The 14,731-nt window shown below is 32.7% G+C and overlaps 1 protein-coding gene across 6 annotated transcripts; it reads left to right on the top strand.

The window, feature by feature from the left end:
• Window positions 1-2,333: 2,333 nt before the first annotated feature.
• LOC148275390 (uncharacterized) lies at window positions 2,334-6,767 on the top strand. Of its 6 annotated transcripts, none has more exons than XM_088235758.1 (3): window positions 2,334-2,492; window positions 4,374-4,458; window positions 6,441-6,767. In XM_088235758.1, exons 2-3 carry the CDS (start codon window positions 4,443-4,445, stop codon window positions 6,737-6,739), a joined length of 315 nt encoding a protein of 104 aa, XP_088091884.1. In that variant the 5' UTR covers window positions 2,334-2,492; window positions 4,374-4,442; the 3' UTR covers window positions 6,740-6,767. The 6 variants fall into 6 exon arrangements, with proteins under 6 accessions (XP_088091884.1, XP_088091886.1, XP_088091885.1 ...); XM_088235760.1 differs by having other exon boundaries at window positions 2,352-2,492; window positions 4,380-4,458; XM_088235759.1 differs by having other exon boundaries at window positions 2,369-2,625.
• Window positions 6,768-14,731: the final 7,964 nt, after the last annotated feature.

Below are 14,731 nucleotides of genomic sequence, written 5' to 3'. Positions count from 1 at the left end.
ACAACTAAAACGATTGAATATTTGAGTATGTACCATAAATAACCATACAACTTTTTTCACGAATTCCTAAGACTGAAAATGAATAAATTTTTCAATGATCATTTGGAGAAGAATTCGAAAAAAATATGAAGTCATGTCAGTAGTAAGGTGACCAAAGGATATATCTGTCGTTTTCTAAAATGTACAGGACAAGCGAAAAAAGGTTTGTAATAATGAAAACATTCAGTACCTAGTGAAAATAAAAGACGAACTCCATATTTTCAAATTGTCATTTTGAAAGAAGCTCTAGACTAGAGAAATTTATATATCATTTGTTAATGTGGAAGAGTATTAGATTTTAGCGTGTTTTATGTAAAAATGTATATTTCGGAAAAAGTGACAGGTAGGTGTACCCTTTTGCCATCACGCTATAAATGTATAAAGGGAAACAGAATGCCTTATCGAGAAAATATTTATTTTACTTCATCATCATCATTATGTGTCCGTTCCCTAGTTGGAACATACGTCAATGTACAAATAACATTATGTACAAAAAGTTAAATAAAAAAATAAAAAAACATATGGTGTCCACAAATAGCCTCCAGGCATCTCTGTCAGCTGCCAACTTCCGTGCGTCCTTCTAAGTCAAGTTTGCGTCCCGTAGTTCTGGCGTAAACTGACGACGAACAGTCGGCAGCGGACGTCCAGGGCATCGAGAACCTGGTGTCTTGTAAAGTTGGCAAGCGTGGTTAAGGCTTTCAGGAGGCATCCGCAGTATTTGGCCCAGCCAACCATATCGCCTCCGTTTGACGAAAAATTTTGTGATTCCTTATTCCAGTTTTCAAAAATCTTGATATTTTGTTACTATTTGATTCAATATTTTTAAAAATATCAATAAATGAAGGTGGGAACTATATTTTTAAAAAATTCTGTCATAAGATTCCGACAGTAAATTTATTAACCCAGATATATTTATTCAAAAAGCAAATGCAAAATTTAATTTTGATTTTCAAAGGAATATCTAAATTTTAGTGCACATAATATATTAAAAAACAAATATATATCGAAAGACCGATGATATTACAATGAAGAAACAAACAAACAAATAGCCATTACACTACTGAGGTCGTCAAAATGTCCATCTTCAAGTATTTGTTGGATTAGGTAATGCCATGTCTTTATCGGTCTTCTTTGTTTTGTGCGACCATTAACATTCAGATCGTAAATCTTTTCATTCGTTATTTCATCGCCCATCTGCTCTACATGCCCAAACCAAAGGTAGATTTTTTTTGTCGATAATACTTATTATAATGCACGGATCTTAACAAAGATGAAGAAAACCTTTGAAAAGAGATTAAGTCTAGGAATTTATTACAGGGCTTATGACCTGTCGTTGACTGGTTCTAAATCAAGGACCTTGCATGAAGAGGAGGCAGATATATTTTTTCTACCTACTATTTGGAAATTAAAATACGCTTTCGTTTGATACACAAGAGAGTCAATTCCGTTGAAAAACAAGCGAGCTATTGCAAAATTTGTATCTGCAGCATGTATATTGTATTGCGGTGCAATATAGAAACAGATCCATAATTGCCCCTTTTTGCCACAAACAATGAATATAATGTAAACATTTTATTATTTTTTAAATAAAAAATAATTCTACGAGTATTAGTTTGTGTGTTTTATTGTGTATAAAACGGTGGAGATTTAAAAAAAATTGTTATTAAATCTGGCAGCTCCAAAATAAAAACCTATCCCAAAGTTTTAAATCAACGGCTTAACCTGCAAAAAAAAACAACATTTTTTTTGAGTCAAACTGATTTAATTGCGCTAGTAGATTTTATTGCTTCTAATAAATCATTCAACAAAATAAAAATGTTGACATTCATTATGGTATTGAACGTAAGAATATGATAAAACAACAATAAAAAACATGTAGGTGTACTTAAGGTACAAAATAGAGTTTTATGTAGCTCCTTCATACTTTGGTTTACTGAAGTAGTCTTGTTTGCTGACTAAGCCGTCGAAATAAGCTATAATAAATCTTAAAACTATACTTAAAAATATATGCATCCATAAATATTGTTTATAATTGATAAAGATGAAAAAAGTTTTTTAGAATTTCCCAAAGTTTATGCAAACAGGATCTGCTTCCCCTTTTCATACAAGGTCCTCAATTATCACTATACGGGCTTTGTAATTTTTGAAATTAAGCGTCTGTTTGAGCAATACCTAATCTAGTCGGTGTTCGGTTCTAGTAGATATTGGTTAGAGCATCAACATTTCTTCGATACTGATTATTTTAAGGATTCTAAGTAGGTACGCTAGGTTGGAACACCAAGATTTCTCGTGTACAAATCTGTGATCAGCTTGCAGTTGGCAGCACTGAATCTGTATCTGTCACTGACAGCGGGTTTGATTTAATTGTTTTTTATTTATGTGAAATCGCGATTCAGAAGGTGAAAATATCGTACTAATTGTCATGGCTGCCTTTATTTGATGCTTCATTAAAGGTGTGTAAAACAAATAATATTGCGCAACGGACACAGGGCAGACATTCAATTAAATTAACAAATTGAGACTGGCTTTAATCGAGTTTTGTTGATGGGAATATAATCGATATTCCGCTGGCATCAAAACAAAAAGGTACTAGTTAAGCCTTCAGAATAATGTGTCAGATTTATATTTGGTTCGTTTACAAATATTTAATTTTAATTTTAATAAAATTAACAGCAGTTTTGATAGCCCATTTTCTATGGAAGAAAAGTCAATTTCTTTGTGAGCACCGCCATGTAAAATGTAAACATAATACATAATTCACTCACACAAAGGCAATCCCATACTTGTATTGTATATAAACCTTACTTGTTCTATGTAAATTTAGAACTGCAATCAATTTCGTTGTGTTTTCATGCTGTAATTATGTTTATATAATTTATATTTGAGTAAATGGCCTCTGGGGGTAAAAATACTTATAAATAAATTAAATTAAACAGTTAAAGCATTCCATCCACACCCAAAACCGTTTTAACTCTTTGTTTACTGAATTTAAAAAAAATGGTGGGCTCCAAAAACACACTGAAGAGAAAGGGAATTTTTTAAAAAAGGACTTATAAATCTCTTTTTAGTTATTTATTTTATTTTATTTATTATAAAGATTTATATAATACATATTGATATATACTGAAGAGAAATGAAACAAAAAGAAACGGTTTATATATATTTATTTATTTATTCATATTTTTCACTTACAAACTATAATTAATAATAAAAATAATGTGACCTCACTGGGGTTTCCCGTGCCGAGGACACTTAACAATATAGTTTTTTGAAATTACATTTGAGAATAAACAAAGAAGACTAACTTAAAAAACAAACATAATTAACAAATATTCAGACAGTTTTAAAAACAAGGTATTTATGTACATCTATATTACTTATATTACAAAACACACATTGAAAATAACAAAAACCTAACATAAGCTATACAGTTGTGGAGCAGTTGAATCAGCATTGGTATGGGCGAATGAGACAATCCATTTTACTTCTACCAGCTCCACTATCCATTTTTTACAGCCTTTTTAAACATTTTCTCATTACTAATTGTTTTAATAGATAGTGGAAGTAGGTTATAGATTTTAATTGAATTATACTCAAAATCTCTTTGTCCGAAAGTGGTATTAGTTTGTATTTGTTTAAGTTGTCTATGTGTTGAGGATCTAGTGATTATATTATTTGTATGTGATGTATTGTGGGGGTTATGTCTTTCATTTGAGTAAGAGTAGTTTTTCAGTTCAAATCAGGTATATAACTGAAGAAATTTAGGGCTTTCCAGGTTTGTATGTAGCTATTAATTGTTCCTAGAAATGATAACCCATGACTGTAACCTAGGTTCAATTACTTTGAACACCTAACGGGATTTTTTGTATTTAATTAGTCATTCGCCTATTTATGTCGCAGGGGGTGGACAATATAAGAATTGCCTTTGAGTGAGTGAATTAAATATGATGTTTTCATTTTACATGGCGGTGCTCACAATGAAATGGACTTTTCTTCCATAGAAAATAAGCTATCAAAACTGCTGTTAATTTTATTAAAATTAAAATTGAATATTTGTAAACGGATCAAATATAAATCTGACACATTATTCTGAAGGCTCAGTATCCGGAATACATAATTTTTTGCCTTTTTTTAAATCAGCAATGAATGTACGCCCCCCTAGACGACGACCCCCTGGGCCTTCTATCGTCCCCCCGAAAGCCTTCAGCATCCACAACGGGGCGTTATCTCAACGTGTGTGTTAAATCGACAATATTTTGAGAGTGTCTCAATGTTTGATGACATGTACTGTTTTTGAAACCCTAGAGAGTTTAACAATGTTATTTTGGTTTCAGATACAGCTATCAATAAGGAAATTAAATTAAGTTTAAACAACTTCATTAGTTCAAGATAATTTTTTCAAAATGCAAACACCTCCAAGTAAGTTGAATTTTAAATTAATTACAATTATGTATGATGAAATTGAAATACCTGTAAGTGTATTTATTTATTCATATTTTTCTCTTACAAACTATAATTAATAATAAAAATAATGTGACCTCACTGGGGTTACCCGTGCCGAGGACACTTAACAATATACTTTTTTAAAATGTTTTTACATTTGAGAATAAACAAAGAAGACTTAATTAATAAACCGAGATAATTAACAAAATATTCAGACAGTTTTAAAAACTAGGTATTTATGTACATCTATATTATTTATATCACAAAACACACAATGAAAATAACAAAAACCTAACAAGCTATACACTTATGAAGCAGTTGATTTAATATTGGTTTGGGCGAATGAGACAATCCATTTTACTTCTACCAGCTTCACTAACCATTTTTTTATAGCCTTTTTAAACATTTTCTCGTTACTAATTGTTTTAATAGATAGTGAAAGTAGGTGAATTTTAATTGAATAATACTCAAAATCCCTTTGTCCGAAAGTGGTATTAGTTTGTATTTGTTTAAGTTGTCGTTGTGTTGAGGATCTAGTGATTATATTATTTGTATGTGATGTATTGTAGGGGTTATGTCTTTCATTTGAGTAAGAGTAGTATGTAATGGAAAATGGCAGCTTTAAAAAAGAGCTGGGATTTCGGCTAGGATTAGCAGGCACCGCATTCAATAGTATGAAAGCTGTCTAGAGATTTGATGTTCACTCGGCGAAAACTTACAGTCGCATATACAATGCCTGCGTAGCACCGGTTCTCTATGGATGCGAACCATGGCACCAGGCTAGGGCCCAAAACAGCAAATTATTGAGTTTTGAGAATAGGTGCCTCGGAAGAATGCGGAAGAAGATCCTTTCTGATCATGGTCTTTCGCTTCACTCTTCTCAGGAGAGAACACTTTCCATTCCTCGACATAGCAGATCATTTTCAGCTATTCCTTTTCCGTTCAAGCTGCTAGACTTTGAAATGAGCTACCTCTTCATATAAAAAATGCACCTTCTCTAGCCACTTTCAAGAAACGCCCGAAACATTGCTATATATCCTCAGAATCCTGAACTCCTTGTATTTTTTTGTTTTTTAAAATATAAATTTTTATCCCTTTTCTTTCCTTGGTTTCTCTCTCTCCTTCCAAACTCATTATCTAATTCCACATTCCCCATCCTTTGATATGTATAACATAATACTTACTGTAAACTAATTTTTATTATTTGTTTTTGACAATAATTTGTTAATACCATTTTTTTTTATACTTATAAGTATATGTATATGTAAATGTATTTATTTTTTTGTTTAAATTCTTTACAAGTTATTTACAATTTTCTTTTTAATTCAATTACTTTTCTTATTTCCATATATTTTTTTTTCTTTTTTACTATGTAAAGTTTCACTTTTTATTTTGCATGGCAGTATGCTTTTTATTGTTTCTACATGTATACCAAAAGGCGTTGTTTATTTTTTAAATTTTTACTTACTATGTTTGTACTTACCTGTATATTTTTTGTAAATGCCCCTGGGCGTATTGTAAAATGAAATAAAATAATGTATTTTTTAAAAGTTAAGCCTTTGCAGTTTTTTTTTTTTTTTTTTAAAAAGGGAGTTATGATCAGAGGATATACAAGGTTTATATTTTAAAAAGTTAATTTTATATAACTATTCTCTCTATATAAAGGTTCTCCTTTTAAATGTCAAGAAAACTCACCGATCTGAACTTGTGAAGTTACAGGCGAAGTAATTTAAAAACTAATAATCTTTAAGAAATCTCAGCGGCGAAATTTTTTTTGGGTTGTTTAGATAAAACATAAAACAGACATATCCATTATTAAATAAAAAAAATAATTATTAAAAACCACAGAAATTCCTTATGTAATGAATAACTACAAAGTTAGCGCTTCAAATATAAATTTTGTATAAAACGTGTTTTCTTAAAAATGTTGTTATCTAAGTATCTTTCTGTGTTTCTAGGGTACTCGAGACTGGGCACGAACTCTAGGACTATACAAAGGAAGCGCATCAACGAGCTGTGGAACAAGCTCGCTGTGGCGAAAATAAAGCTGGTCCAACTTCAGGAGAAGTATCTGCGGAAGGAACACATTATGAAGAAAAAGGAAAACGCCCTGGTCATAGAACTACAGAAATTGCAGCTGGAACAGCGGAGAGAGATACACAAGATGAAGATGGACTTCTTGAAGGAGGAGAGTAGGATGCAGATGCACCTTCTCAAATTACAAATAGAAAAAATAGAAAAAAGCCAGTTTAAATAATTATTAAATGTAATATAATATATAAGAATACTGTGTTTTATTTATTGATTGTTTATTTAGAAACCTATTCAGGTTTATTATCAAAAATATCATGTGATTTCTTATTCTTAATTCAACCTTAACAAGACTGTTTTCTTCTTTCTCTTTTAACCAATGGTGTAAAGTCAATAAATTAGAACGGAATATTAAAAAATGCAGAATAATGTCATTTCATAAAACCAAACAACCGATTTCCTTTGAGTACCTAATAGAAAACTCAAAAATTGATGTAGTTAAGTCCATCAGAGATTTAGGAGTCATTTTGGACTTTAAACTGACATACAACGAGCATATAGATAATGTAGTAAATAAATCACTGAAATTACTTGGCTTCATTATCAGAATATCCTCTGATTTTTCTAATGTCCGTACAATCAAAACGCTTTATTGCTCAACTGATTGCCCTTTTCTAGAATATGCCTCCGTGGTCTGGTCTCCATTCTATGTCAATCGCATAAATCACATTGAATTAGTCCAACATCGCTTGCTTTGAAAAGTAGCGTGGATGCTTGGACTAGAGAGAGATAATTAGTCTTATGCTGATATAGTCAATGTTAATTTTTTTTAGTCTACAAAACGTAGAACTAGTATTGATTCCATATATATGTTCGGTATACTAAATGGTATAATCGATGTTGCATCATTACTGGGACAAGTAAAATTCAATATTCCGACTCGTAGGTTGAGAAACAATGAAGTACTGTTCATCGAACAGCATAGAATAAACCATGGCCTTAATTCTCCAATGACCCGTCTTTCTCTTATTGTTAACTCAAAACAAGATCTGGACTTTTTGGCTTAAGTTTACAGCGATTTAAACAAGCACTTAATAAATATTCCCGATCTTGTTTTGGTGTCTCTTATGTTTGTCAATGCTTCTTTTCTTTTTTAAACGTTTTTAACAATTCTTTTAATGGAATATTTAAACCCTAAAATTGTGTAAATGGACAATGTTCGTTAATAAATAAGTAAATATTTTTATTCTTTAATGTGGGGATCAGTGCTATGCAAGCTCCTGACGTCACTGCGACCTGTGAAGATCTGTTGTGACAGGTGAATAGTTCTCCCCCTCCAAGCCCAGATCTGTAAAGTATCGGGCAATTAGGTAGGGGGCGAGTTATTTAACATCCTCAGGTTTAACTAGTGGTCCCTCGAGGATGAGGCTTTTTTTATGATGTAAAGCATCACATTCACAGAGACTGGACCGCTGTGCACATGCAAACCACAAGCCCCCTACGTGATATAGCATGATTGGCCTATTTCACACCACGGCAAAAATCTACATGGTATAATAAAATACAATACGGTGAATCGATATATATTTTTTAAAATTATTGAATGCCTGGCAAACGCAATAATCAGTAGACCACGAGACCGACTAATCACCAGTCGATTTCTTTTAGCGGGATTTTTACCTAAATTTAAATAATGTATGCAGGTGAAATAATTCAATTATATGAATCTCACCTGCAACAATAAAGTTTTCAGCTCTTTAACTTCACAAACGTCAACAGATGGATAATCAACGAAATATAGATGTTCAGATATAGGCAGAATGGTGAATGTTACACAGTGTGTAAAGTGGCCACTTAAACCAGTCAATGACAGGTCATAAGCCCTGTGGATGCCTAGACTTCTATATTACCTTCTCTAAAGGTTCTTTATCTCTGTTGTATTATGTTTAAATAATGATTTGATAAAATTATTATCAAAATCTCTTTTGTTAAGTTTTACTATATTATTTGAATCAGGTTTTGGTCCCGTGGCTAGTGTTGCGGACTCACGGATCAGAGGTCCGAGGTTCGAACCCCACTACCCCAACTTGATTTCTATTTTCTAATAGTGAGTTATTTATAACTCGTTAGAAATGGTCACCAAAATTGAAATATTTTGGTCCGTCAAACATGTCAATTTTGCCCAAGCAGGACAATTTTTCCCACTGCCGAAATCCTTAACAATATCATGTATTAAAGTAAGAAAAATTACTGGTATCATTAGAATTACATTTGGTAAGTGTATTTTGATAGTTCCATGGCAAAACTAAGTATTCAGTTTACCTCCAGTTTCGGTTGATCACTTGAAATTTGAAGTTAAACTTGAAGGTCTGTTTTTGTATAACTATAAAAAGTGTCAAAACTTTAGTTGTTGCGGAGTTTGTATTGAAACGAGGCAAGTAAGTTTTTTTAGGGTTGTCGCTACATACTACTTTGAAAAAACATTATCCAAGACAAAAACCAAATTGCAGAAAAAGAATACATCAGCCAACCCTGAGAAAATGCAAGTACCTGCTGCTTAAACAAAGTAGAAAATCTAAAAGAAAATTAAGGAAGCCACAAAAACATGGTTTTAAACGAGGTAACCGGATGTTTTGTTGAAACTGGCCCATAAATTAGTTTTTTTGCCAAAAATTTATCAAATAAGATTTAAAAATCTGATGGAGGTTTCAATTCAAATACACGCTGAAAATAACAAGCCAGTCATTCTGTTCATCAAAACTTTTTATACCGCGAAACCGTTAAATTTTGCTCTGGATGGATATTTTGCCCAAAAAGTCTAATCTATGATCAACATTTAAAAAATATATTTCCGTTTGATTTCGGTAAATTTGGTACATTAAGGACGAAAGTAAATTTATATCACTAAATTCCCTTAGAAGCTTATATAAGGGCGGGCATATTGCCTTAAGGCAATTTCTTCCTACCTACCCAAACTGTTCAGTTTGAGAAAATTATAAATAGATGGACTTATTGAATCTTACAATTTTATACAAAAAATGAAAGCAAAAATTAACAAAAATAAACACATATATAAAAAAAAATTAACACTATACTATGAAGAGAGGAGAGGGAATGGGAAGGAAAGAAGAAGGATAAAGGAACAATTTAAATATTTAGATAGTGACATTTCAATCTTGTCTTAAATGTAAATAAAGAAGGGGCGTCTCTAACATTAGTGGGTAGATTATTCCACAATCGAGCGGCTACTACTGTGAAAGAGGAGGCAAGAAAATTAGAGCGATGTCAGGGTATTAAAAGGGTTCTCTCGTTACTAGAACGAAGAGATAGTCTGTGTTGTGAAAGAGGTTGAATGAGCTCTCTCAAATAAACAGGCGAAGTGGGATTATTAAAAATATTGTGAAGAAGTGATAGAATGTGAATGTTTCTTCTATACCTGATACTGAGCCAGTGTAGTTGCGTGCGATACTCGGTTATGTGGTCAAATTTGCGAAGATTAAAGATATAACGAATACAAATATTCCAAAACTGCTATTTTTATTTATTTTTTATCATGCTATTTATTGCATTTTAGCCAGCGCACATAGGAGTATTTCCAGGCGAAAAGCGGGCGAAAGTAAAAAATATTAAAATCGTTAATTACAAAAAATCACCATTTGGTCACGAAGTCAACTAAAATCATGGCATGGAATCGTCCCCTACAACCCTCTCTCTTACCATCTCTGCATGCCACGTTAGTTGTAACCCGAGTGTTGTGGCGATCGTACACGCCGTCAGTTTTTATTTGTTATTTAGAGCGTTACGTAACATATTGTCTTTCGTTTAGTTTTTGTTGTATCACTATTTTTTTCTAATGGAAAAAAAGGCTAAAGGTGCATATTTTCTTTAAATATATTTTTTTGTTTTTTTATAGTACAGTTATATTATATATTATGGTAGTAAAAAACCGAAAAATAGTCAGTATTTTTTTTGAAAACTGGTGAATATGTTTATTTGCTGGGCTGTGCTGGGCAACCAAACCCTTACCAGAGATAAATATAGTTCTTTCTTGTACTGGATTAGTAAAAAAAACTTCCGCATGTTTCCGCTTTTAAAAAAAAAAAACTAAAAATAAAAAGGTCTATCAAAGAAATTAAAATTTTTGTGACATTATTATTCTTCTTTTGTTGACAGAGACAGACGAAAGAATAGAAAACATTAAAAAAATGACATAAAATTACATGTTTGACATTATGAAAATATGAAGTATAAAGAAAAAAAACATACAAAATGTCTTAGTGAAAATCTTTTGATTCTGAGGCGTTCATTAAAAAAATGTTAGATACAATTTTACAAAAAAAGTAGGCAGCTGTAATTTATAAAAAAGACAGTTTACTAAAAAAAAAACAGAAATGGCTTTCGAATTGTGTTTCATTGCCTACCAATAAATTATTTAAATTTGGCCGAACCACAAAAGATTTCTCGGAAATTTATGCGAAAGTAGAAAGCGACGAAAACCGAAAAATTTGAAGGAAAATGTTTCAACTGATAAATTGAGCTATACAACCATTATAAGTTAAGAATCTGCCGGGCACAGTGAGGTTTCAAAACTGTTTAAAGACATCACAGCTACTCCAATACGGGCATCCAAGTATAAAAAAATATTTACTCCGCAAACCAAAAATTTGCACACAAACTCACCCCATCTGAAGCTTTAGGAATATTTGTAGATGCTGATTTGACCAGAAATCATTCAAGGTATAATCATCACATACAATCAATAATCAAATAAATATAAGAGGTTTTTAAAGCGCTCCCTGTAAAAGAACTAAAAGAACTTGAATTGCTTACGAAATAGGGTTGTGACAGATCCAAACAACAACAGTTCAAACGAAAATTCCAGAATAATACATACAGTGACGCTAATTTTTTCAAAGCTCACTAGTCTCTACAAGACTCCAAACAACTGTTAATGACAAAAAAAGCATTAGTTTTGTAGAACCCTTGCTTTTCTACGGCAAAATAAATTTACTCTTGCCCGAATCAGCAGATGAAGATAGTGGAGAAGAAGATTCTGAAACTGAAAATTCAGCAGATTCTGTTTTTTTAAAAAATTGATTTTAAGTCAAATTTCTAATTAATATTTTAGTTAGGTATCTTGTATGCTCATACAAATTATTATAATTAATTGTGCTTTTGAAATAAATACGAAAATTAAACTTCAAAATTACCTATTTTTTGTTTACTTAAATTATGGAACCCGAGTACATAATTAACCTTTGAAAGTATTTTATATTTGTGTTTAGTTAAGATAATGAATATTAAACAATTTATTTATTTATTTTCAAAACATATTATGCCACAAAGCCTCAATAAATAATTTCGCGCACTTTTTGACTGGTAATACTCCCCTGTGCAGCGGTTGGCAAGCCAAATGTCAAGAAAAGCAGTCGCCGTAGTAATAGTAATTTATTTTTCACTTTTTTGTATTAGATACTTCTTTCTTTTTGCAAATGCAATATATTGTATTATTTTTTATAGTAAACACCGATTTTTCGCCAGGGAACTGTATTTATTAACGAGGAAAACAAAAAACAAACCGACACGAGCGTTGACTTAGAGATTACACACGCGTTGACTTATGACTGCGATAACTTAAGCATGTTTATTATTGTTCATTGTGATCGCTCAAATGCTTAGCATGTTTTTAAGCACGTCGATAGTTGTTTGTGATTGAGCTACTGGGCTTGGAGGGCGAGAACTATTCACGGGACCCGTCACAATAGATCTTCACAGGTCGCAGTGACGTCAGAAGCTTGAATAGCACTGACACGCACCTCTAAGAATAAAAATAGGTAAAATAATTAGTTCGACGTGCAGTCGCCTTTTTCGCACAGTATCGAGGAGGCATATGCTAAAGAGTGACATCAAAATTCATCAAAATTGTCTGGCACGGCGCACGGCACATATCCTCTTAAATTACATGTATTTTTTATGTGTAAGATATGAACAATTTCTTAGATATAAATCTGATTTATGGTTTGACAACAATGCGCGGAGGTTTCCCATAATTTATAGATGTTGTAAATATATGATTAACTTTTGTGCGATCGACCACAGGTCCGATGTATAATATTTATTTTCCTGCATAAATTTCATATTAATTTAACCCGTTCAATACGCTCGCCTGTTTGTTCGTGGCAATCTTCAGAATTATCACTGTGCTTAAAAAGTGACAATTACGAAATGTATTATTTTATTGTTTATTTATTTATTTTACGCTTTACGCTCTCTTCACTCCGTGCTTCATGTCTGAGGATGGTGATCACGCCTGACTCCAGGCATGGCTCGTCTGTGGACAGTCTCCCTCCATCTGGAACGGTCTTGTGCTCTTCTATAGGCATTCGTCAGTGATGATTCTGATAACTCAGTTACTGTGCCGCTCCATCTTGTCGGTTGACGTCCACGCGATTTGGTACCTTCGCCACTTCCCAGGAGAATAGGTTCCTTCAAACCATCAGATTTCCCCTTGGAAATATGTCCAAAGAACTGTAGGATTCTTTTCCTGCACATGGATGTAAGCCTTCGCCCTATGTCCAGTTCCTGGAGTATAGATGCATTCGTACATCTGGCTGTCCACGGAATCCACAGCATTCGCCGTCAACACCACATTTCGAAAGCTTCGATTTTTTTCTTTTCAGATTCCAGGCCTCCTTTGCTAACGCATCCACTTTTTCATTCCCGGGAATACCACAACGGCTAGGGATCCAGGACATAACAATACTCTTATTGGACGCCTCTGATAAAGAAAGAAGAAATCGAGCTTCCACGCAGAGCTCGTCCTCAGGATAAGTGGATGGAGGGGATTTGATTTTTCGTAAGGCATTTAAGGAATCCGACAGGAGCGTGATCAAAATTAATAATTTCGTTTTGTGAATATGCAAGCAATATCGAACGGGTTAAACTGTCAACACTTCGGACAAACAACTTAATTTGGAGCTATTATTTGTTAATGCATAATGGCAGTGGTCGGGGCGTATTTGCATAATAATATCGTATGTATCCGACAGTCTGGTACGGCCGCGAGTTTCCCTACTATTTCTTTGTCCAATTACGATGTGAAAAATGCACCTTTTAATGTGGAACACCGCCATATGCATATTTAAAATACCATTGTGATATTTAATATAGTGTATTTGTGCCCTTGCAAGGTCTACCCTAAAAGATTTTCTGCATCAATGAAGAGATTAGGGCGTATGGCTAACATCAATCAGGACAAATTAACATGTTAACATATTTATTTAACACTTCCCAGATAGCAGTGAAACTTGGTACAAACTTGATTTAAGATTGATGGAAGGTTGAAAAGGAAAATTTGACGCGACAAGTTTTTATCAAAAGTCGCTGGAATATTGTTATGTCAAATTTGAAGAGACAAGTTTTGACAAAACTTGCTGGAATCTTGTTATGTCAAGAATGGTATTTCAGAATACGAAAGTCATACAGTGATGATCAACACATTGCCATATACATAAAAATATAGAGAGAATTCCTTTTTTTAAATTTTTTAAAAATTTAAACTGTTATATTTAATCCCAGGACTTTTCTACAAGACCAATTTTTTTTTGGCACCACAACAGGCCGTGAGGCCCAATTACAGTGGTGAATTACAGCACGGTACACCCAGCCTTAAGAAAAATCACATTTCAATTTTGTGTTCTCACCAGGAATCGAACTTAGAACCTTCCATGTGTGAGCCAAATGTCTTAACCACTACACCACGGAGGCCGCTCAATTAAATTAGTGCGTGACAAATATCCAAAAAAGTGGTTAATTCCAAACAACATTCAGATTGGCAATACTTTCAAAGTCAATTACAAATACAAATACATGAACATATTCTAGGTTATTATAAAGAATAATATAATTACAAATACATGGAAAAAAATACAAATACATGGACATATTCTAGGTTATTATACAGAATAATATAATTTTATCCAAACATTTTACACCATACTATGAAGAGAGGAGAGGAGAGGTGATAGGAAGGAAAGAAGAAGGAGAAAGGAACAATTCAAACATTTAGATAGTGACATTTCAATCTTGATTTAAATGTCAATAAAGGTCTCTAAAATTAGTAGGTATTATTCCAGAATCGAGCAGCTACTACTATGAAAGAAGTGTCAAGAAAATTAGAGCGACGAAAGGGTATTAAAAGGGTTCTCTCGTCACTATC

The sequence above is a fragment of the Micrasema longulum genome, unplaced genomic scaffold, assembly GCF_059751315.1.
Source record: "Micrasema longulum isolate JH-2025_06_02 unplaced genomic scaffold, ASM5975131v1 h1tg001433l, whole genome shotgun sequence".
Lineage (NCBI taxonomy): Eukaryota > Metazoa > Arthropoda > Insecta > Trichoptera > Brachycentridae > Micrasema > Micrasema longulum.
This window is presented reverse-complemented; position numbering and strand designations above follow the sequence as displayed.